General features: G+C 41.5%; 1 protein-coding gene across 1 annotated transcript in view; it reads left to right on the top strand.

The window, feature by feature from the left end:
* The window catches only part of SLC4A8 (solute carrier family 4 member 8), a 75,142-nt gene extending 62,698 nt beyond the window's left edge, over positions 1-12,444 (top strand). The window contains exons 19-25 of the mRNA XM_027844341.1: positions 1,268-1,519; positions 3,648-3,716; positions 4,782-4,955; positions 6,624-6,761; positions 7,382-7,473; positions 9,893-9,988; positions 11,666-12,444. Coding sequence (XP_027700142.1) covers positions 1,268-1,519; positions 3,648-3,716; positions 4,782-4,955; positions 6,624-6,761; positions 7,382-7,473; positions 9,893-9,988; positions 11,666-11,678 — 834 coding nt within the window. The 3' untranslated portion in view covers positions 11,679-12,444. The remainder of the gene's footprint in view (positions 1-1,267; positions 1,520-3,647; positions 3,717-4,781; positions 4,956-6,623; positions 6,762-7,381; positions 7,474-9,892; positions 9,989-11,665) is intronic.
* Positions 12,445-22,118: the final 9,674 nt, after the last annotated feature.

The following is a 22,118-nucleotide window of genomic DNA, read 5'->3' on the forward strand; positions in this document are numbered from 1 at the left end:
GTGTGTGTGTGTGTGTGTGTGTGTGTGTGTGTGTGTGTGTGTGTGTGTGTGTGCCCAAGTGGTGTACTTGGCAAGATGAGAGAAAAGAACCTTGTCTTTACTGACACCAGTAACCTCTCAAAAGCCTGGAGAGATGGGGTCTTGGTGACACAAACATAGCCAAATGCAGTAGTTGTTTAACATGTCTGACAATTGTTGATCTAACTTGTTATATTCTTTAGCATTAGGTTAGAACCGTTGTGTTCTACTGTGTCCCAGCAGCAGTAATGATGGGTTTTCTGTGCTGAATCTTAGTCACAAGGACTAAGGGGATAGGCCTCATAGGCAAAGAACATACTGGAGTCCTTCCCTTTTCTTTCTTCTTCTCTCTCCATACAACAGGGAATAGTTAGAGTGTATTGTAGGAACAGACCTGGGACTTTCACCCCAAAGCCCTGGGTTAAGACTGTTCTGTTATGGATGCCACATAAAACATGCATCAGGGAGAACTCCCAGGTGCAAAAAACTGCCTTTACCAAGACAAATTGGCATCTTCTCAGTAACTGAAAGTCTTAGAGCAAATGACTTGCCTGCAGTCACACAGCCAGGAGGAGTCAGAGATGGAACTTGAATCGAAGTCTTCTGGCTCTGAGGTCAATTCTCTCTGCTCTACCAAAAGCCATGTTGCCTCTTCTACCCTGTGTGATGGGCACAGTTCCTGCCATTTATTTCTGGCTTAGCTGTTAGTATTAGTTTTCCTACCTAATGCATCTGTCCTCTGGAAACACAAAGAACAAAGTGAGATGCCAAAGAGTGAGTGTATAGAGAAAAGGCCAAATGTAGGCGAAAGGCTTTGACAATCTGGATGTGGAGTCAGGAGGTCTGACTTCATGTCCTGTGATGATAGAAACATAGTAATATGTTTCTGGCCCCTGAAAGTTCTGCCTGATGCTGTGATCATTTCTAGTTCAAAGTCTTTATTTTACAGGCTCAGGGCAGTTATATGACTTGCCCATAGTCAAATGTGTAGGAAGTAGCAGACTCTGGATTTGAACCCAGGTCCAGCTATGATTTGGATCCTTCCATATTTGTTGCAGACTAGAAAAGGGAACCATTAAAACGGCTTTACTCTGGGAACCTTGGACCAAGGCTTTCTTATCGTTAGGCCCTGTTTAAACTTGGATCTTGCACCCTAATCCTACTCATATTGTAGTGAGGATGACTCTAATGTCAGATGATGTCACTGCAGTGATTGCTTCTGCTAACTGGGGATTCTGTTTTCTCACAGAAAGGATGTGGATACCACCTTGACTTGCTGATGGTGGCTGTGATGCTGGGAGTTTGCTCCATCATGGGCTTGCCCTGGTTTGTGGCAGCCACTGTCCTCTCCATTACTCATGTCAATAGCCTCAAGCTGGAGTCAGAGTGCTCTGCTCCAGGGGAGCAGCCCAAATTCCTGGGGATCAGAGAGCAGAGAGTCACAGGGCTCATGATCTTTGTGCTGATGGGCTGCTCAGTCTTCATGACAGCTGTGTTAAAGGTAACCAGAGAAAGTCTATCCTACTTGTAGGGGTAGAAACATGGTGACATTTGCCTTTTATTGCCTAGACCAGGACCAGTCTAGCACTGGCCAAAGTACTTCCTCCTTTCCCTTGCCTCCTCCCCCAGGACCTTCCCAACCCCAGCCCCTTCCTCTTTACTTCCTATTTCCTTTCAGTGTTTTTGTCAATGACTTGGATTAAGACCTAGACAAGCATCTATCACGTTTTCAGATGGTGTGAAGCTGGGAAGGATAGCTAATAGATGAGATGACAAAGGCAGGATCCAAAAAGATTTCAATAGCTAGAATGAAGGGCTGAATCTAATATAAAGTGAAATATAATAGGGATAAATGTAATATTCTAAACTTGACTTAAAAAGACAAAAACAAAAACAAAAACAAAAACAAAAACAAAATCAAACTGCCTAAGTGCAGGATGGAGAGAGGTGCAATTCATGGAAAAACAACCTGGGAGTTTTAGTGGAACACAAACTCCACATGAGACAACATGGCAACCAACAAAGCTTATGGGAGCTCTGTTGGCTTCATGGACAAGCCAGTCCGAGGCTGTTAGAATTGAGAAGTATAATAAGCGCCCACATGAGAAAGACTTAAGGTTGTAGAAGGAAATGGGCTTCTTGCAGGGCATTAAGAGAAACAGCAATCATTGAGCAGCCCCAGATGCAGGCAATACTACAAGTTGTGCATGGGCCCACACCATAAACTTCTGAATCCAGCAGAGGGCTTGGCAGATCGCACTAAATGAGATCAACACCTCCTGGGCATTCTGGACCAACACCCCAGATGCTCAGTGACTCCAAGACTTCTTCTTAGAAGAAAGATTTTTATGCACCTCAAGGACTAGGTAGAAGGATATTCACTAAGCTGTGAGGCTTATAGCTACAGAATGGAGGAATACAGCAAAGCTTATAACCTTGGATTGGGTACTCTGTCACTGTTTCAAGGTGAAATCCTCCCTAATTGGCCTTCTACAAGAAGCTGCTAAAAGTGGGAGGCAGTAACGTGGCTAATAGGGAAATATATTTTGTATGACTTCACATGCATAATCGATATCATATTGCTTGTCTCTTCAAGGGGCAGAGGTGGAGCAGGTGGGAGGGAGAGTTTGGAATTTAAATTTTTAAAAATGAGTGTTAAAAATGTTTTAATGTAATTGGGAAATATTTAATGAAATAAATAAAATAATATAAAATATATAAATATATAATAAAAAATATAAAAATAAATAAAATATATAAAAAGAAAAGAAAAACATGGCTAGAAAAAACCACTGCATATAAATGAAGACAGCAAATATTCCACTTTGGTAGAGTAGTGATGTCATATAAAGGAATCCCAAATAAAGCTTGGCCTTGTTTAAAAAAAAAAGGGAGGCAGTAGGATAGGAGTAGCTGTCCATGCCCTCCCTTGTCTCTGGTGGTAAGATCACTGAGTGAAGCTAGTTCCATGACACAGATATATAAGTATACAAACTGACCCAAAGCCATGCAATAAACATTTGTTACCGATAAGGTAAAGAGAATCAGCACAGACTTTAAACCTTTTGAGCAAATTTTCAGGCCAATAACACAACTGCCATCGTCCATAGTGATCTTAAGTTTGGAATTATGGTGCCCAGAAAGAGAGATTTGAGAATTCCATTGTATTTTGCCCTGGTCAGCCCTGAGCACTTATCTTGTGTTCAGTTCTGGCAGCCATATTTTAGGAAGGACGTTGAAGAAGGTGACCAGGATGGGGAGAGGAGTGGTACCCAGGCTTTCTGAGGACTTATGGGAGGAACTGGGGATGGTTAGCTTGGAAAAGAGAAGACTCCAAGAGCTGACAGATGGAAGAGAAATTAAATTTATTCAGTCTGGCCCCAGAGGGCAGAAGGAGAATCAGTAGGATTTGACAAGTAATGGTTTGTGGGGAGCTATATAGAAGGAGGAGTCCAAGATGATATTGAGGGAAGCCTTGAACCTACTGAGGAAGACAAAAATGTTATTAACAGAAATAGTGAAATTGGGACCAGCTAACCTAGACATTCTATCAGTTTTAAAATGGTACTACTGACTTTGTTATAAAATATTAGGTTTGATTATATGCCTTTCTCTCCTTTTGTCTCTAGTTCATTCCAATGCCAGTACTTTATGGAGTTTTCCTCTACATGGGAGTTTCTTCACTTAGAGGAATCCAGGTATGGGAATTTACTTTGCATTTTGTTCCAAAGAAATTATTTTTTCATTGTCTGCTCAGTTCTCCTAGTCTAGTAGGGCACTCACCCTCCTCCTGCATTCTTTTTTTCAGTCTGGGCTCATATTTGGTATCAGGAAAAAATCCTCAACAAAGTGCAAGGCTGTTTTTGAAAAGTTGTTTCTTGGTGTGGCGAGCTTGTGGCATTAGATATTTCATGAAAACAGGGAAGAACCAAGTAGAACAATGTAAGAATTGAGGTACACAGGCTGCCAAGGTGTCCTGATCCCTCCTGTAGAATGAACCCACCTTCCTGCATAGCTCAAGGCCTACTCTGAATGGTCTCCCAAGGGTCCCTTGACCCCAGGAAGACCTGGCTAAATCTCTTTGTTCTACTGTAGACCTAGATTCCTGAGACAGGCTGAGAGTCAAACAGACTTTTTCTACAAGGACAGAAATGAAACACCATTTGCCTTAATGCCAGACTGTCAGGGTGGGAGAGTTCAGGGGACTTTAGCATGCAGTGCACTGGGGAAGAGATTAGGGAGCTGTTACAGGTATGTGGATGGTACTCTATGCCCCCAGCACCAAACCATGGCTTCTGCCTTTATTACCAACCAGCCACAGGGGCAAAGGCAAGAATTGGCCCAGAGGGAGGAGGCTCCAGGCTCAGAATAAACGATTTAGGTTTAAACTGATGATCTGTAAAATGAGAGCTTGCAAGAGCCTCTCCTGTTGTTTTGTCCACTGGTTTCTCTTTCCTTTGACAGAACATGAATTGGACCAAGCTCTGACAGAAATTACTATCATCTTAATTAGTTACTATCTGTGTGGTCTTAGGCAGTTTTTTGAAATGTTAGTTTCAATCTTGTCATTTAACCTCTCTCTTTTTCTTTAATGTGTCACATCCATTTGTTCTTTTTATGAGAAATTATCTCTGAAGTGTGTTCTAAAGTGAAATCCTCAGAGGAGAAAAATGTCATTTGGTTTCTAATGACAGATAGAAAGATGTTACCACTTGGTGTCTAAAGCTCCCTTAATGTTGCTTTGGGGAATGGTTGTCTTTCAGTTTTTTGATCGCCTGAAGCTCTTTGGGATGCCCGCGAAGCACCAGCCTGACTTCATCTACCTGCGCCATGTTCCTCTGCGTAAAGTGCACCTTTTCACCCTCATCCAGTTGACTTGTCTTGTCTTGCTGTGGGCTATTAAGGCATCCCCGGCTGCCATCATCTTTCCAATGATGGTAACTTTTTCCCTTTCCTTTACAGCAGTGACAGCATTGTCTGATTTCAGACTTGGGGGAGAGTGGCTTCCTTTAACTGTACTAGTTACCTAGTGAGGTTACCTAAGCTTTTCAGTGGATCTGGAGGGGTTGAGGGAACAGAAAAATGTTTGTAATATACACATTGATGCAAAAAACCTTAGCTCCAATTATCTAAGATCACGTAAAATAAGTTGTTGCAATCAACAGTGATTACAATGCTTAAAGTAACAGTAGATTCTTAAAGCCATTAGGAAGAAGGGACAGGGTAGAGCAGTGGTGGTGGGATGACTGAAGTGATACCCTCTTCTGTCCCTCCTTCTGAAAAAGGGATAAAGGTTTGGGAAAGGAGACTGGGAAAGTTGTAGTTTCACAGAAGGAACTTTGGGACAGTTGGGGAAGGGGTTGGAGTGGGAAGTAGGCTGTCCCCTAAAAACCATGGCAATGATAGGAGCCAAGGAGTGGAATCCTTGGTGTGGAAGCCTCTTTAGTTAGTCTGGCTTTTCTTGTCAGTTTCTTCTCTTCCCTCTCCTAGACCTGGTCTTGGTGGCAGAGGAGTTGATCTGTCTTTTTTAGAAGTGCTGAGAACTGCCTGAGTATCTTGAAAGCTGTACAAATGAGGCTTCTGGAGATAAAAATTAAGTGTTTCATTTGCTTGTTTTGAATATTTTTCATCCTTAAGATGCTATCCTTAAGACAGAATGTTGGGCTTAGAGGAAGAAGAATCCTACTTCTGATTCTTACTAGCTTTGCGACCCTGGGCAAGTCACCTAACTCCTTTATTGTCAATTTCCTCTTCTGTATAATGAGGGAGTTGAATTGGATGGACCCCCCAAGTTCTCCTATGATCCTGTCGCCCCACACTCACATTGAGGAAACATATTCACTGAATGATCTTAGCCAAGCCATTTACCTGTCTGGGCCTCAGCTTCCCCATCTATAAATCGAGAGGATTAGCTTGGATGTCATTTAAAGCCCCTTTCAACTTGAAAATGTAATGATTCATTAAGTTTCTTCCCTGCCCTTCCTCCAGCCAAGAGTAGCATTTCGAATTTTTACTGGTTTCCTTTCTCCTTTCCTGGTTTTTCTTCCTTTCCATTCCCTTTGAGCTTAGATCTGGGCTTTGTGACTTTCCTAGGGTGCTATTTTCGGTCACAAAACTGCCAGTGACTTACATTTGGGTCTCATGTGAGATGGTGGAGGGTCTGGGTAAAGAAATAGCCATTGCCTTGAGAAAGGCTACTGATCATGGATGGGATGGGGAGATGGTCAGTGAACTTGGAGAGAAACTAGATTATATTTCCTTAAACTGGAAACACCAATAGACTGTGTTTAGTCACATCCTGCCACCGGAGCTTAATACTACCATGAAGCAGGTACCTCTGTAGCTATACCTAGTTCCCCCATTCTTGTTATGATACCTTTGGGAATAAATCTGAGCAGTACTTGGTCATTCTAATCTTGCTGTATACCCCTCCCAAGTTGAGTCCCATCTCTCCATTCTCATGTGTCATATTTCTCTATTAAAGAAATAAAAATTTTCTGATCTGTTTTAGTGGGCCCTATAGAAAAGATTTTTACTTTTTTAAGGAAGGTAGTGTCTGGAATGGAAATTGACTCCTTTAATACATATCCCTTTTTCTTCCATAGGTTTTGGCCTTGGTCTTTGTCCGGAAAGTCATGGATCTCTGTTTCTCTAAACGAGAACTGAGCTGGCTAGATGATCTCATGCCTGAAAGCAAGAAGAAGAAGCTAGATGATGCTAAAAAAAAGGCCAAGGAAGAAGAGGTCATAATCATTGTGTCAACTAGACACAATTCCCACATGCAAAAAGTTTTCATTTCCAGAATCCCAAAGCCAGCCCTAGGATAACTCCCAGAGATGTTATTTGCTAAGATTGGATCAAGGACTTTTGTCCCTTCTTGTCTTTCATTGTAGAGTTTTATAATCAAATCTGAAAACAGAAACATCATCATCTAATAATATATTAAATATCTGATTGCACAGGGTTATAACTGAATAGACCCAGTCCCTGCACTTCAGATTTTTATAGTCTGAGGCAGACAGCAATGGTCTAAAGTAGAAAATAAATACTAAACCATAAAATTAGTGATTTAGTTTTTATATCAAATACAGATGAAAGATAAGCATAATCCATATGAGTAGCCAAGGACAGAGAAAAGAATCTGGCCTGTTCCCTTAAGTGGCTCACAAAGGTAGATGATGTAATTATCATATAATTAACAGATATAATTAACAGAAGCACAAAATTATGATTTTATAAAAGGATAAGGTTTTCCCATGGGTTGTGGAATATAGACTGTGTTGGTTGGGGAATGGCCATGGAATGGTCATACTTATGGGAAACTGCTGGGTCTAAGAAGTAATAACACCCCCTTTTTCCACAGGAGGATGAGAAAATGTTAGAAATGGGGCCAGACAAATTTCCTTTGGAGAGTAGGAAGTTACTGAGTAGTCCTGGAAAGAATAACAATTTCAGGTAAGATTATTTTAAAGCTTAAAGAATTGGAGACTTTGAGAGCATTCTAGTCCCAGTTTTGTCATTGAGGGCCCTCTGTCTACTGCTATAAGGATTCAACCACCCTCTCCTGAAAATTCCTTTTCCTTTCTTGATATAAAAATATCCGTGCTCAGGATGGTCTTTTGAAAGTGGGAGTAAGGAAGTTGGAACTTAGCCAAGCCTGAACAACCTTGGTCTTAGTTCCTGGGGTAAATGTGCAGAGACAGCCTGGATAACTGAAATGTCCGGAGAATCCTATACCCTATTTTCATTCATTAGTTTCAGCTTCTAGGAGTTTCACTGGAACTTTTCCCCTCATCTACTAATAGGAAGCTCAACTCACCCATATTTTAGTTATAGAGATCTTATTTCTCATTCTATTTGAATTTCTCACAAGCAGATACATTTCCAGGAGCAGGAGGGAGAAGGAAGAGGAACAATGGGACTGGGGAAGAGAAGATTTTAATGGGACATGACAGATACCCTAAGATATTTAGGGCTGTCGTCAGGAAGAAAGATTAGATTTACTTGGTGTAAACTCCATAAAGCAGAAAAGTGGGTGTGGCCATTACAGGGAGATCTCAGATCAAATATCAACATCTTAGCTCAGTATCAAAAAGAACTTTCTAACAATTTGGCTAATGATGGAACAAGACAGTGTATGACTTCCTGGTCATGCAAAGTATTCAATTAGTGGACAACCCCTAATCGGGGCTGTTGTAAAGGGGATTTCTGCATTAGGCAGGAAGTTGAATAAGGGTGATGGCCCAGAAGAGGATGGGAGGAAGAGCTCTCCGACTGTAGCTTCTTCTGCCATGTTGGACTATAGTGATGGAGGACATTGTATGAGGTTTTTCCTTTGGACAGTGAGCGGGTCAGTCAGTCCCCTGGCCTAGGGATCTTCTATATCACCCCATTAATGGAATGGCAGGCTTGAGATGGCTGTTCTGTTGGGACTCCTCCAGAGGTTAGTCTTATGACATGCTGCCCACCACCATGTTGGGCAAGAAGTGGCAGATTCATAGTCATCTTTTCTTCAGTATCTTGGAAAACCTGTGGTTTTATCATTATGGGTACTTTCTCCACTAGTGCGTTTACAGCTCCTCCATATCTTAGTAGAACTTTTTGGCCAACCTTCTAGGCATCAACCTCTCCAAACTCAGCTAGACTGGTCCTTAGCCAAGAGATGCCCAGTCCATGTCTGTGCCCAGAAGTGAAGGCTTTGATTCACTTTGGTAGGACTTGCCCATCTGCTGGCATAGCCTTTGAAGACCCAGGTCACTTCCATGTAGCATCGTGTTGGTAAATGTTTAATAGCCAGCTTTCCAGGGAGGAAGATTTTTGCAAGACACATTTTTAAGTTTGATCTGCTTTATTAAGATTTTCTCCATTACTTTCTTAAATCTAGACAATCAACAAAATAATAAATCAAGTTTGTTTTGTAGCATTTGCCAGTTTCTGAGGTGTACATGGTCACTTGATGAAAATTTAACAGTTGGCTCATGCAAACCAGTTAGAGCTGGCTCCTCCAGCAACACCCCTGCCTCCATGTCACAATGAGGCATTAGTTGAAGATGAACTTTTCTTTGGTGTATTGTGGAGAGGATTCTTGTTCAGGTATAAATTGGACTATATTTCTGAGGTTCCTTAAAGCTCTAATATTTTTTGGTTCTATGGCTGGGTCTTTAAGAATTGACTAGGATTTGGTGAAATTACTGGAGAAGCATGAGAAATTCAGTTCAGCCAATAAATTCAATTAAGCACCTGCTAGGCTCTGTGCTTTCTTCTGAAGATACAAAAATGATACAATCCTCTGCCTTCAAGGAACTTACATATCTACTGTAAGTTTTGTGAGACTTTGAAGGAGTCACCCAGGATTTGAAACCCTTAGTGGTTAAGTGGGAATCCCTCAGATTCAATTGGCTGCCCAAGGGAAGATGTAGGATCATCCTAGAAACTCCATTTAGTCACCTGCTTTCATGGGATTGTGTCTGATCTGTTTGAAGGCGCAATGGTGCTCTAGATCTCTCTTGACTGCTGAGAACTGAAACAACATGAAAGTAGAGTGACCTCCCAGCCTAACTCTTGAGAGTATATTCCAGGGTCTCCTTCTGAATCTGCCTACAACCCCGTGCAGTAACAGTGAACTTCTACTTTTTACTCCATCGATGACATAAGCTTCCAGATGCTTGGTGGTGAATGAGGGACGTGATATTAGCAAAATGCATTCAGTTGAGGGAAGAAAATGTGCTATTTGAGTTTAAAATTTCCTTCCTTATCAGGCCTCCAGACTTTTCAGAAAGATGCTAGTCTTTTCCCCTCTGAGGATTTTGCCACAGATAGATAATAATTGCTTATTTGTGGACTAAGCAATCATTGTCCTAACGGTTGATTTCAGATGTGACCCTTCTGAGATTAATATTTCTGATGAAATGCCTAAAACTACTGTCTGGAAAGCTCTTAGCATGAACACAGGAAGTGCCAAGGAAAAGAGGTAAAGAGAACTGAATTTTTTCACTTATTCCTGACCTGGTTTGTTTTGTTTTCATTGCAATTGTATGAGTTAAAATACTTCTTTGCTTTGGAGAACAAAGTCTTAGCTGATGGCACCTCCCTGGGCTGCCCACAATACCAGAGCACTAGGTGCTTTTACACACAGATTCATTTCTGGGCTTCCCATTCACACATTCCCAAATTCTGTGTTAATTTATTTTGAGATTCAAGGCCATTTTACCCATTAGGATTTTGATAACTCTTTGTCTGGTTTCCATTTCAAAAATCTGTTTGTGACTTTGTCGCAGTGCTGCAATTACAGAATCTGCTTAACTGCTTGAAATAGTGGCTGTTTGGGGTAGCATAGGTATGATTCTTGATTTGATTTGTACTTAGTAAAGAGATTGTCTACAAATACTGCAAATGGAGGATTTTCAAGTCTTCGATTTTTGTTTTTTCCTGCTATGGAAACCAAATTCTGTATATTCCATTTGTAGTTATCATGGCTCAATGTTAACCAGGTCAGTGAAGGGAACTAGAGGGCTCAGGGAATGGCGTTTTCATACGAAGGCTAGGTCTATACACTGAGATTTGGAGAATAATTCAGTCCAAAGCCACTTTAAACATTTTTCAGATAATTGAAGCCAAAGTAGTCTGGGAGCTTTATTATCTGGTTAATTGGCATGTGTAGATTCTGGAAGTCATATTGGAAATAATAGCTGACGTTTATATAATGCTGTATAATTAGCAAAGCACTTTCACATTGGAGTCAAAGGACCTGGGTTCAAATTCTAGCCCTGCTACTTATTATCTGTGTGTTCTTGGGCAAATCAAAAAGATTAAGACCTTCCAGTTTCCCCATCTGTTTACATGGCTTCTTTCCCCAGTAGAATGTAAGCTCCTTGAGTGAAAAAAAATATTTTTCATTTTGTCATTGTCTCCTCAGTGCCTCCGATGAGTGCTCAAACAAATGCTTGTTGAGTTGTGATGGGCCTGGTGATCTCTAAGATCTTTTCCATCTCAAACGATGATCCTGTGATCATATTCATTTTGATTCTCACATCAGTCCTGTGAGATAAATAGTGCAAATACTGTTGTTCCCCTTTTACAGGGGAATGGAGGTTCAGGTCAAGTAATTTGCTCAAGGTCATACAGATAGTAAATTTTAGAACTAGCACTTGACCCCAGGATTTGTTATTCCAAGTTCAGTGTTCTTTACATGATACCACCCTGGCTCTCTAATGGAAATAATCTGGGTTGGTCAGATGGCCTGGGTTCTAATCCCAGCTTTGCCCCCAAGTACCTATGTAGTTTTGGACAAGTTGCTTAACTTCTCTACATCTCAGTAAAATAAGGATAAAAATCCCTTGCCTACCAAATAGCATTATTCTGAGGATAAAGTGTGAAAAGTCTAAAGATCTATGATGATTCTTTCGTTGAATGGGTTAAAATGAATGTGAGTGAAATGAAGAATTTGGTTTCCTTCAGGGGAAAATCCAGACAGCTGTTGAACTGTTTAACGCACACAGTTATTTTTAGCCAAGAACTAGTCTCCTTGTAAAATGAACTTAAAATATAGCAGGATACAAACTGTTGGTGACATCTTTAAAGTATTGTGTTAAAAGCAGGAATGAATCATGTGTTCCCTTTTTTGGCTAATGGTAATACTTTTATTCAGTCTTTTCAACTAAGAGTCTTTGCTGGGATGGAAGAGATGGCCTGGGAGGTATCTCAGGGACGTGCCAGGAGACAGAGAAGGGAGCAAGTTTCTTAGAAATGAAGAGACTCATCCTGGCCCCCTCATTCAGATAACTGGATTCATATTAAAGCCACACAGAAGTGTTCAGTTATTTCCAGTGCGCTTTAGAGGGCATTCAGCCATCCTCATACCAGCAGCCAGTCCCCAAGTGTAAGCTTGGAAGGAAACAGAAGAAAGCCTCTTGGTCATCTCTCTCCTGTTCCTCCTCCTCCTCCTCCTCCTTCTCCTCCTCCTGCACCGACCTCAGAGCAGTTGCCACCACTTACCATCAAACATTCCAGTTTTGGACACTTCTGAAATTCTTTCCCTACTGACCAGTTGAACACCATGAATCTTCTCCTTGGCTGCTGAAGAGTCCCATCAGCCTCTGATCACAGCCTCTTTTGCTATGCTGGACCACGATAATGGGCAGAGTCAAAAAAATTGTATGAGGTTTCCTCTTTGGATAGTGAGCAGGTCAGCTCTCTGGCCTAGGGACCTTTTAACAGAGTGGCAGACTTGGGATGGCTGCTCTAGTGGGACTTCTCCAGGGATTGGGCTTCTGACACGCTGCCCACAACTATGGTGGGCCCAAGAAGTGGCAGATTCATAGCTCCACGGCCACACTGGCACACATGTCAATAAAATTTGTAAAGGGGAACTGAGGTTCTTTATAATCGAGAAGAGAAGGCTGAGGGGGACGGTGATAACTGTCTTCATTATTATAAAGGGAGATTATTTAAATGATGATGAGTAGCTTTTCTCAGATTCCACTGAGGACAGAATGAGAGAGACAGATTAAAGTGCAGCAGAAGAGACTTAGGTTAAAATCAGGACATACTTTCTAGATATAAGATTTGATATAGTATCTCTTTTTTTGGGTAGATTTATAAGAGAAGAGTAGGTAGTTATCTTTGGGGAAAGCTCTTTGTAAACCTTAAAGCATAATCCTTCCCATAGATAGGGAGAGGCGATCTGTCAAGGTTCCTCCAAGTTTGGGGAGTCTGCAAAAATAATTTTACGACCATGTTATGGAGACTTCAGTGTCTTGCTGCTCTCCATTCATTACTGCTTCGTGTGCGCACATTCTGGTGCCACCTCTGGAGAGATTCAGTGTTTGTGTAAGTCACCCTAGCTGCCTTAGTAGCAAACAACTGTAGGCAATGGACAGAAAATACCTTCAGTCACATAGTGTAGGCATCATCTTGAATTTCCACTAGTTTACCAAAATTCAGGCTTTCACATCTCAGATACAAAAACATAATTGGAAACAAAGCAGAAAGTGGTGAGATGAATTTTAATATTTAATTTAAGATCAATATTTATAGTTAGTCTGCTCTCTCCTTTATGTTTAAAAGTAACGTCAATTGTTTTTACTCTAATGCTTTTGGAATTGATCATCAATTGCTCACAGAATGTATTGGAGTAAATGAAAATCACACCAACAGTCTATATAGAATTTGGTTGTATTATACACAGGGTATTCTAGAACTGATAGGCTTCATATGGTGGTGGTGGAGGATGGATGGGGAGTGGGCACCTTTAATGGTAAAGAAGAGGCTAAGCAGACAACCCCCCCACTTTGGCTTTCTCAGGTGAAGCAGGTTGGGGCTGTCCCCCACCCATCTGGCTTTCCCTTCAGCCCTCATTCTGCTTTCCATCAACTTCTCCCTTCCTCCCTCTACCTCCTCTCCTTTCCTTCCTCCATGCCCCCTTTCACCTTCTCCATGGACAAAAGGACAACACCCTTGACCAAAGCATCTTCTTACAAATAAACAGAAGGGGGAGATGCCGTATCTCTCAACAAATGCCTGGTTCAGATAATTGTGTCCAGTAAGCAGGCACCTGGCTTGATAGTCAAGTTCAAGTAACTTCAACTCATGCAGAAGGTAATTTGAAAATCTATCTCACACTTATATTCACTAGCTAATTGCTCTGATGAGTGATCTTTCCAAAAGAAGCTAGTCCAAGTCGACTCAGAGATCTTTATGCAGTGAGTGCTGATGCAAATGATTCATCCAAATTAAAAAAAAGTTGAGAGTCCAAAGGCCCCCAAAGGTATTGCTTTAAAATATATGTTATAGCAGTATATTTTTTTCTCTGTTCCTGCCATGGTTTGGGGGTGGGGACAGGATTGGTAAACATGTGGGAGGGGGAGGAAATTGGCTGACCTTTTTCTCTTCCATCCTTTTTAATTGTCCTACCATTCTGATCTCTTCTGCTCCCTTAACCTCTTGTTGTCGGTTACACAGGATGGACATGTCAGGAGAAAAGCACTCAACAAATACAAAAACCCATGTCATTAGAGAAATGCCTCTCTTTTAAGGCATCAATAATTTATCTTCTTTTGGACTTTGTGTGCTACTCGAGGCCAGAAAACATATCTTCGCTTAACTTTGTCTAGTATAACTGCAAGACATGTAGGTATTTACGGAGCCAGATCCTACACCTTCCTCTTTCTCAACCTCACCACGATCAATCCCAACCCTAGCTTCTTTCCGACTCACGTTGGTGGAAGTGGTGGTATAAGATGAGTTTACTATTGGGATGGAGAGGGGGAAATAAGGAAGAAGATAGTTCAGGAAGAGGAAAAAATATGGATGTATGGCAAGAAAGAGAATGTGACTGTCATCCGCACCATTTAAAAACAAAATAAGCCAACAAAAAACCTTCCTTAAGCACTTTATAATAGTCCATGACTAACCTAGATCTTTTTTTTTTTAAATAAGATTTAGAAAATATGACTTTTCTCTCTGTGTAAAAGTTTCCTAATTTCAAATTGAATAAATTGAGAACAAGCAGAAGCAGTAGCATTTTTGGACAAACGCACAAATAGACAGTAAAAGTGAACACATATTAAGGGTAAGTTCCTGTTTTAGGGGGTGAAGAGCAACTTAGGGAAGTAGCTAACCATTCCCAGAACAGTGGGACAAAGAGGCAGTCATTTTCTAATTGGATGAGAAAACTGTGGAAAGGAGAAATTTCAGGCATAAATTCGATGTGACAGGTTGGTGATAGAGTGGTAAGAAGGAAGAAGGCCCATCCACTGTTACTAAATTTTGAACTTCTTCAGGGGACCACATCTTAATTATCTCTCCTCTAGCCTGATACAGTAGGCTGGCCTGCACATAGCAGGCACTTAATTAATGCTTGTTGTTTGTTTGTATGAATGAATGAATGAATGAACAAATGAATTAGTGATTGAGGAAAGTAGGACTAAATGCATTGCCAGTAGTAGGGGAACATTTCTCACCTCTTTGAGGCTCTAGGGAAGATGGCAAGATTGGGTGTTCAGGTAGGTGATCATTATATATATATATTGTACTTGTAGCTGTATGATATTGCCCCACCCCCTCCAATAACGTGTTCGTATTGGGAGAAAAGGATTTTCCTTTTCCCCTTGTATCTACCCCATATTAATTCAACTTGTTTCTAGAACTTTGTTTTTGGGAGGTCTGTGAGATTAAAAAGTGAACAACCTACTCCACAAAAGATAGTTTGAATTTCCTTTGTCAAATACTCAAAGGGATCTTTGATGTTACCAAATTTGGACATTCTCTTGAACAATGCCGATTGAAATCCATGCATGAAGTCCATCCTCGTCCTCCCATAAATTTGTTCCCAGGAGTCCACCCCAAATGCTGGAGACCTTCCTTTATTCCCTCAAATGACCTTGAAACAACTATTGTCATTCCAGGCTACCCCCATGCAACAGGGCATGTTCATAGCCTTGATGGGATCTTTGATCTGAGGGATCCTTCCGGGGTCCCCAGCTGGCCAGCTGAGACACTACTTAGGGCTTACTCATCTACTACGCTCTCAACTTTTACAAGCTTCTCAGTAGGGCATTTGAAGTTTTTTCTTGGGCCTTTTCTACTGATTGACACATCCATTTTCTGTCAGTCTTTCGGTCCTTTCTGGAGGCAGAAGGTTCCTGGCCTTTCTGACTTGCTATGAGACACTTACCAGGTTTCTGTGCTTCTCATGTTCTTCGCTCTGCTGACCATGGGTTTCAGTAACTTCTCTTGGGCTTTTAAATAGTTGTCTGTATTAGATGTTTCAAGGTATTCAGCATCTCAAGACTCCGGCTTAGCCAGGGATTCAGTAACCTTCACCAAAGTCTCCGTTCACGTCAACTTTATTTTGGTTTTAAGTCTCTCGGGCCTCCTGTGTAGTAGAAGATTCCTTAGATCATGAGCTGGCAATTCAAAATGCTTTTTTCTCTCCTCCGATATCTACGCTTTTAGCTTTTCTAAGCTCTCCCCTTTTGGGGGTGGGGTGGGGAGAAGATTTAGTAGCCTCATTTGCCTTCTGCCTTTCTTCATTCTCTCATGGTCATCATGGGTCCTTAAATAATTTCTATGCCAGGGAAAGTGGGAGCCAGAGGGGCAGCAAACCTAACAAAAGAGAGGCAATACTTCTCAGTCCTACTTTGGGTCCTGAAGACTAGCATGGATGATACCATTCATCACCAAAGGAGATGGAAGGAGAGCAAGAAGTTGAAAGTGAAGGGGAGAGGGGAAAGGGGGTGGGTAGGAAAGCTCAGTAGCTTTCCAGCTCCTCCAGAAGGAGGTCATAACAATAAAGCTTCATTATTTGGTGTGGTGTTGTGAATTTGTCAAATATAAAAACAAAAACATTCAAAAATTAAATGATTTTTTTATTATCTGCTGTTTATGATTCTGTGCCACTTGATTCCCTTAGATGAACACAAATGGACAATTGACTCTATTACCACTTTTTAGCTGGACAGGAGGGTGAAGACCAAACAAGGGCTAAAGTAATGACCTCATTAGGATTTAAAAGAAGGGAAGTCATCTGGAGAGTCAGCAAGAATTGGGGTGACTTGCCACAGGAACAGCCCTTTTGGATTTGGTAGTTAAGAGGGAGTAAACTGAACTAGTTTCTGGCCCTTCTAAAGAGAATTGAAACAGCCCCCTGCCTCATCCCCATCCCCTCCCAGCTCCAGAGGACACAGAGCTCTTTCTAATCAACAGCATTCACATTTCCTCAGGAAAAAAAAAGCCACTTCAACATGCCTGGGAAATCAGTGGTAACAAACATGGCATGGGTCTCTCTGAACAGATTTTTAGTTTAAGCCAACTCATGGTTTCCTCACACACGTGGTAACACTGGAAACCGAAATGCCAAACTGCAATGAGCAAGAGTTCTTTCTGGAAGATGAACTGAAATTCCACCCCCCTCCTTCCTTCTGTGCTCAGCCCTCTGAGAATGGGTTTCCTCTGTCTGTCTGTCTGACGAAATGTCTGTTCTTTCATGCTGATAATGTTTAAGTGAAAAGCAGAGTAATCTTTCACTATGGAAGGGAAAAATAAAGGTGCTGGCATTTTTTTTTCTCCTGTTTTCTAGGTTCTTTCTAGTTGGCTACATGTAGAGATAGAGATATTTTTGTTTTAAAGATTCCCAAATATATTTTTTGTTGTATGAAATGTAACCTGTCCACACTCATATGGTGTAAATAAAATGGAGCACAACTATGTAATTGTAATGTGCTCATCAAAGTGTGTGTTAGAAATGGGCATTGTTTCCCATACCTGTGTCATCTCATAGTCTGTGTCTGTGTGAGCCAGTGTTTGTGATTCTGAAACAACCGGAATTGTATCTGTCCTATCTTCATCTTGCTTGCCTCCTAAAGGTAAAAAATAAATGTCTGTGTAAACAGCCACACCACTACTGTTCTTTGACAGAGACCAAATGATCATGGATTCAGAGTTGGAAGGTACCATGCTATTTGGTTTAACCCTTTTATATTACAAATGAAGCTGAGACCCAGAGAGATTTTTTTTTTTTGCTTTTTGGTGAGACAATCGGGGTTAAGTGACTTGCCCAAGGTCACACAGCTAGAAAGGGTCAAGTGTCTGAGGCCAAATTTGAACTCAGGTCCTCCTGACTCCAAGGCCAGAGCTCTATCCACTGGGTCACCTAGCTGCCCCCCAGAGAGATTTAGTAAGTGGCCCAAGATCACACAATTAGTAACTGCCAGAGGCAAGAATTCAAGGCCAGCTCCTCTGACTTCAAATCCAGGGCTCATCTTTCATGGTTGCCACCCATGTTTTGGTGTTTGGGAACAGAAGGATTAATGAAGGACAAGAAGAATGCCTGGTATTTAAAAAAAAAAAAAAAGGAATGGTCAATCATACCCAGAATGTCCAACCAGTACAGAATTCTGGTCTAAATGATGGGTTGAAAGAGGAGAGCCCAGGGAATTCAGAGGAAGGAAGGATCATTTCTTCAGAGACTTCCTAACTGACTGGGGCTCTGGTACCACAGCCAACTGAACTCCATTTTCTTCCACCAGGAAGTCCTAGGACTTGATTCACTCATGCTGCCTTCTGGTTTCTTGCTGCCCAATATAGAGCTTGTCCTTAGAGTCAACTGGCCTAATCTGGATTGGATGTTAGATCAAGCTCTAGGTTTCTAGCTGATGGGTTTAGTTTGATCAAGGCTGTGATCTCAGCAATTCCAGAATCTGCTTCCCAAATTCCTTATTTTCTTTATTTTTTATTTATTTGATAAGGCAGTTGGGGTTAAGTGACTTGCCCAGGGTCACACAGCTAGTAAGTGTTATGTGCCTGAGGCCGGATTTGAACTTAGGTCCTCCTGATTCCAAGGCCGATGCCCTATCTACTGTGCCACCTAGCTGCCCCTTGCTTCCCAAATTCTTAGCCCCACTTGAGTGTGGGAGCCCCAGGCCAGCAGGAGCAGACACTTTCTCTCTGGAATTCCCTCCTTCTCCACTCCATATGGATTCTCTTGAGCTTCAGGCCTTCTGAGACCTTTTGGTTCCCTACCTCACACTATGTTAGCATGACCAGAAAGGTAATGTTACTGAACCATGGGGGTGGGAAAGTAGTTGCTCTAGTCAGCTCTCAGGGATGCACCAGCTACTGTCCCATAAACATAGGGAGAAGCCTGCCTTTCACTGTTGGCATTTGTGAGACCAGTACTTCTGCTTATGCAGAACGTGGTAATCCCTAGACAAAGAAAGTGAGACAGGTCCTACTCCTGAGCAAGGAGTGTGACTCCAGGGAGCAGGCAGGAACTTTAGGTCTGTGTAAGGGAATTCCCTCATGCACGGGGCAATGTATGAATTCTTGGGCACGAAGAACTCCAAGGAGACTACTCTGACGAATCTGTGGGCGTAAGGTGAGTAATGACTGCATCCTTAACAATTCTTAACTTTTCCTTTAGGAGAGGTATCAGAATCTGGTCCTGCACTCCTGAGTGTGGCCAGAACCAGATGAAAATGTAATCAGGAAATACTTTAACAAGATAAATAAAAATGCAATAGAACATAGAGAGCATTAATTTATGGGTTTCTAAGTCAATGTGCAGCCTGCAGTATCCTTCTGATTGAAGTTTGGTGCCACTGCTGAGGGCACGTTGAGGGCACAAGATTACAGAACCTCGCCACCCCAGTCCCTAGCCATCGATCTACAGCATTGTTTCTCAAAAGGCGGGCAGGAGGTCTTCCTGACTCCAAGTCCCCTGTGCGACCTCGCTGCCTTTAATACATTCACTTTTCTGGAGCTCACCAATCATCCCTTCAATAATACATACTAAATTTGGCCAGGAATTTAGGTCAAGTTTAGCAGTGTACAGCCTTAGGCAGCATTTGGTTTCTCAGCATGTGGTCTAGAGCAATGTAGTGATTGGCCCGAATCACACAAGTAGTAAGGAAGAGAGTTGGGATTTGAACTCAGATCTTCAACATTGACATTGTGCTTTGAGGTTCACAGTGTACTTTATGTACACTATCTCATTTGTTTTTCACCATAATTTCACAATGTAGGTAGCACCACCATTATCTTCTTTTTACAAATGTGGAAACCAAAACCCATGGACCAGATTTAGAGTAAGAAAGCATTATAACAATAATTCCACCTTCATTTGATTGCCATTCATTTTTCAGTAGTCTAGTCTTCATTTTACAGAGGCCCAGAAAGGTCAAGTGATTTATTTCCCCAAGATTAGGTAGTTTAAAAAATTATTCTGAATTTAAACACACACACAAAAAATTTCCACATACACAGTTGAACATAAATAGCAGATTGTACATGAAACCATGAATTTCTATGTATTTTTTAAAAAGTATATAATAAATTCTACACATTACTTTGAAAACTTGCTCTGCTCTTCCTTCTGTACATTTTTTAAAAAGTTGCAACAGCCCTCTCTATTTTTAGCATCACAATTGCTAACTCTGATTGCTCCCCCTTAAAACAGAGCTTGTCAGTGACAGATCTTGGAAGGGAGTACATTTTTATTGGATGTAAGTTCATTGTGTCTTATGGGTAGGTCTATGCCCATCTTTGAATCTGATATGGAGAGAAAACTTTTTTTACATAACTGAGAATGTCAGTTAACAAGCATTTATTAAATACTGTGTGCCACAAGCATTGTGCTAAGTGCTAGGAATACAAAGAAAGACAAATACATATTCTCTGCCCTCAACGGGCTTGCATTTTAATGAAGGAAGCAATATGCAAATGCACAATACACATATATAAGATATATGTGGTATAAATGGAAGGTAAAGAATCTTTACTGCCTGTCTCAAAATAAAGTCTGAAGGGTACAATATAAACATGACCCTTATTATGGATTATGAAGCTCATGGGCAATATCTCAGAGCCATTAAGCAACAAATCACAGACGACTTCTATCCATGTCTTCTGGCTCCAAATCCAGTGCTTTTCGCACAACAATACGCTGTCACTCAATGCTTCTGTTTGGTTTCCTATAACCCAGTTTCACACTTTCCCAGAGACTTAACCGCGGCAACTTGAGGCACCAAAATTGTTTGAATGCAGAAAGGCACCCATTTATCCAGAATACCTCCAGTGGCCTTGACTTTGAGTGTGACATCTGAGGAAAAAGTCAAGGGGGCACCACCCAGGAGCATAGAGGGTCAAGAAAGAGAGTCTTTGGCGGACTCCAAGCTGGACACTTGGGCATGGAGCAAAGGAATGGCTACTGGTTGTAAAACAGTGGAGGTGGTCAGATCAAGAGCTAAGCAGGAGACTGGACACCAGTTGCTAAATAGATTCAAGGTCAGGTTAACGGACAGTGGTTGGTGAGACAACCTGGGTTCCCTCCACAATCCCTTCTTTACCATGTCTTCTCTGGAATGGGGAGTAGGAGGGTGGGGGGGTGGCATTTTGTCAGCCAATCACTCCTTGTTTCCCCCTCTGATCTAGGGGAAAGCTTGGGATAGAGAAATGTTTGTTTCACTACTTCCTGGTTGCCAACCAAATCAGCCAACTCATCACTTTCATTGTCATTAAATGCACTAAATGAGCTTGCTAGGTTACTGAATCTGTTCAGGTTGAGGGTGAGGACCCCATTTCTTAAAGGAACAGGAAGGGAATAAGCATTTATAAAGCACCCAAAGTGCTTTTACAAATATCTTATTTGATCCTCACAACCACTCTATGAGGTAAGTGCTATTTTTTTATCCCCATTTTACAGCTGGGCAAACTGGGACACTCAGAAGTTGAGTAACTTGGCCCAGGGTCATGCAGCTAGTAATTATTGGTGGCTAAATCTGAACACAGGCTTTCCAGATTCCAGATCCAACTCTTTAGCCACTGTGCCATCAGCTGCCTCAATAGATTCTGAAGCCAATTGAAGAAAGGTCAGTAATACACTAAAGATTATTCATATCCTAGATTTATTTCTTTTTTTATTAAATTGGCATGAAGAAATATCAATCAATAAATGATCAATAAGCATTCATTAAGCAGTCATGGAGAGCTGGACACAACTGAAACAAGTGAACTGTGTGCCCACAGTGTACTAAATTCTGGGAGTACAAAAAGAGGCAAAAGATAGTCCTTGCCCCAAAGGAGTTTACAATCTCAGGAGAGAAACAACATGCAAACAAATGTATGCAAAGCAAATTAAATATATGATTAATAGGAAATAATTAACAGAGGGAAGACATTGGAATTAAGAATTAAGAAGTTGTCCTGTAGAACATGGGATTTTAGTTGGACCTTAAGGGAAGCCAAGGAGGTCACTTGTGAGCAGACGAGAAAACATATTTCTTTTGCCCGAAGGCACTTGGAGGCTTCCAGCTCTGTAATGCTCATGAGCAGAGATGGGACAATGGCACATGTGGGCTTTAGGGAAGAGTGCTCCTGGCTAGCTATCCTTGCTCTGGTCCCAGAAGATTCTTGGCCTTTCTCATGCCGTGTCCCTAGTGGTCCAACCAGAAAATACTCTAACTGTGCCTCCTCTCTGGGGTCTGAGGAAGGGAGGAATGATCATATTATTCCCTTGTATCATAATCCTTCATCTTCTCCAAAGTACTTTCACAACAATGAAAATCATTTGATCTATACAGCTACCCTAGGAGGTAGAAAGGGTT

This window comes from Vombatus ursinus, unplaced genomic scaffold (genome assembly GCF_900497805.2).
Source record: "Vombatus ursinus unplaced genomic scaffold, bare-nosed wombat genome assembly UNPS02014941.1, whole genome shotgun sequence".
Taxonomy (NCBI): domain Eukaryota; kingdom Metazoa; phylum Chordata; class Mammalia; order Diprotodontia; family Vombatidae; genus Vombatus; species Vombatus ursinus.